At 36.2% G+C, this 1,184-nt stretch overlaps 1 protein-coding gene across 1 annotated transcript; it reads left to right on the top strand.

Moving 5' to 3' along the window:
- The first annotated feature begins 222 nt into the window (after positions 1-222).
- On the top strand, positions 223-939 carry LOC120702095. Its single transcript, XM_039985863.1, has 4 exons — positions 223-275; positions 359-469; positions 558-729; positions 820-939. The coding sequence occupies exons 1-4, from the start codon at positions 235-237 to the stop codon at positions 937-939; spliced, it is 444 nt and encodes a 147-aa protein (XP_039841797.1). The 5' UTR covers positions 223-234.
- Positions 940-1,184: the final 245 nt, after the last annotated feature.

Raw genomic sequence — 1,184 nt, 5'->3', positions numbered from 1 at the left:
GACGTCTCAATTATGACCTTGTGGACTGTGTAAGTGTCCTCACTACTAATCATCTGTCGTCATTTATCACTCATTAGCATGTTTAACTTTTCATTATTTTTTTCTAGAATGGAGACACACAAATGTAGACGATGTGGGATTAACAATATAGGCTTCTTGGACCCTAGCACCGTACATGAGAACACAATCAATTTACCAAGTACCGTTGACTACTTTTACAAAGCTTTCCTCTCCATGCAGGATAAAAGATCCATACTTCTTTCATACAATTGCTTGTAAGTTTGTTTTTTTAATTCCATATCAAAGTTATTCTCACCACGGTTATTATTAATTTTGCTTTGTTGTGTCTTATATACAGTTATCATCATGTCCTACTCGATATCAGCCTTAGCGATAGTCGAATCGAGGTTTCTGACTCACGAAAGAGGCCATTATCACTAATCCAGCCCGTCATTGATGTCCTCAACAAGTAAGTGAAGCAAGTGAATTTATACGATATTTCAATGTCGTGTATCTTATTCATGCAATTTCTCTTTCATAATTTCGCTCATATATAGGGCCTTCGCTAAGTACCGTAAGAAAAGCAAAATCCATAGACCTTTTTGGGGAGACTTCACTGTAGAAGAGGCTAAATACATCCTCAAGCAGCCTCCGGGCAACGATCACTTTGGGTTCTATGTAATGCATTACATGCACTGCTACACCGGCGATTGCAGTAGCGCCGAAATGGTTTGTATGAAATGGTTAATTGATATATGTTCTTGTGTCTTGAATTATCTAACTTGTCTAATATCTTGTTATTGTGTCATTTTTTTTCAGAACACTGAGTTGGATTCAGGTGAATTGCTCATGGGCGAGCTAGTAGCACTTCAAGAAGAACTAGCCGGATGGCTTGTGGACTACGTGGTGAAGCCAGGATCTGAGTACAGCATAATCTAGGTGTAATGTCTAGATTGTATCGTTCTTGTCAAGCATTGTAATATATTTGGCGTTGGACTAGATGTTCTTAAACTTGATGCGTGGACTCTATATTTTTTATTATGATGTTTGAACTCTCTCATTTGATTTCAATGTATAATATCTTATGGTTCAATTCTGCTGCAATAATTATATATTATATATGCTATACAAATGTTGTATTATTGATATCTGAATATATTTTTTTAGTGGGAAAATAGACATCA

The sequence above is a fragment of the Panicum virgatum genome, chromosome 4K, assembly GCF_016808335.1.
Source record: "Panicum virgatum strain AP13 chromosome 4K, P.virgatum_v5, whole genome shotgun sequence".
Lineage (NCBI taxonomy): Eukaryota > Viridiplantae > Streptophyta > Magnoliopsida > Poales > Poaceae > Panicum > Panicum virgatum.
The sequence above is the reverse complement of the archived record's forward strand: the minus strand, read 5'-3'. Positions and strand labels throughout refer to the sequence as shown.

Coding starts and splice junctions, on each gene's coding strand:
- LOC120702095 (XM_039985863.1), top strand. CDS start 235: ATGCAGGATAAAAGATCCATACTTCTTTCATACAATTGCTT. Junction 470..557: donor GTCATTGATGTCCTCAACAA/GTAAGTGAAGCA, acceptor GCTCATATATAG/GGCCTTCGCTAAGTACCGTA. Junction 730..819: donor ATTGCAGTAGCGCCGAAATG/GTTTGTATGAAA, acceptor ATTTTTTTTCAG/AACACTGAGTTGGATTCAGG.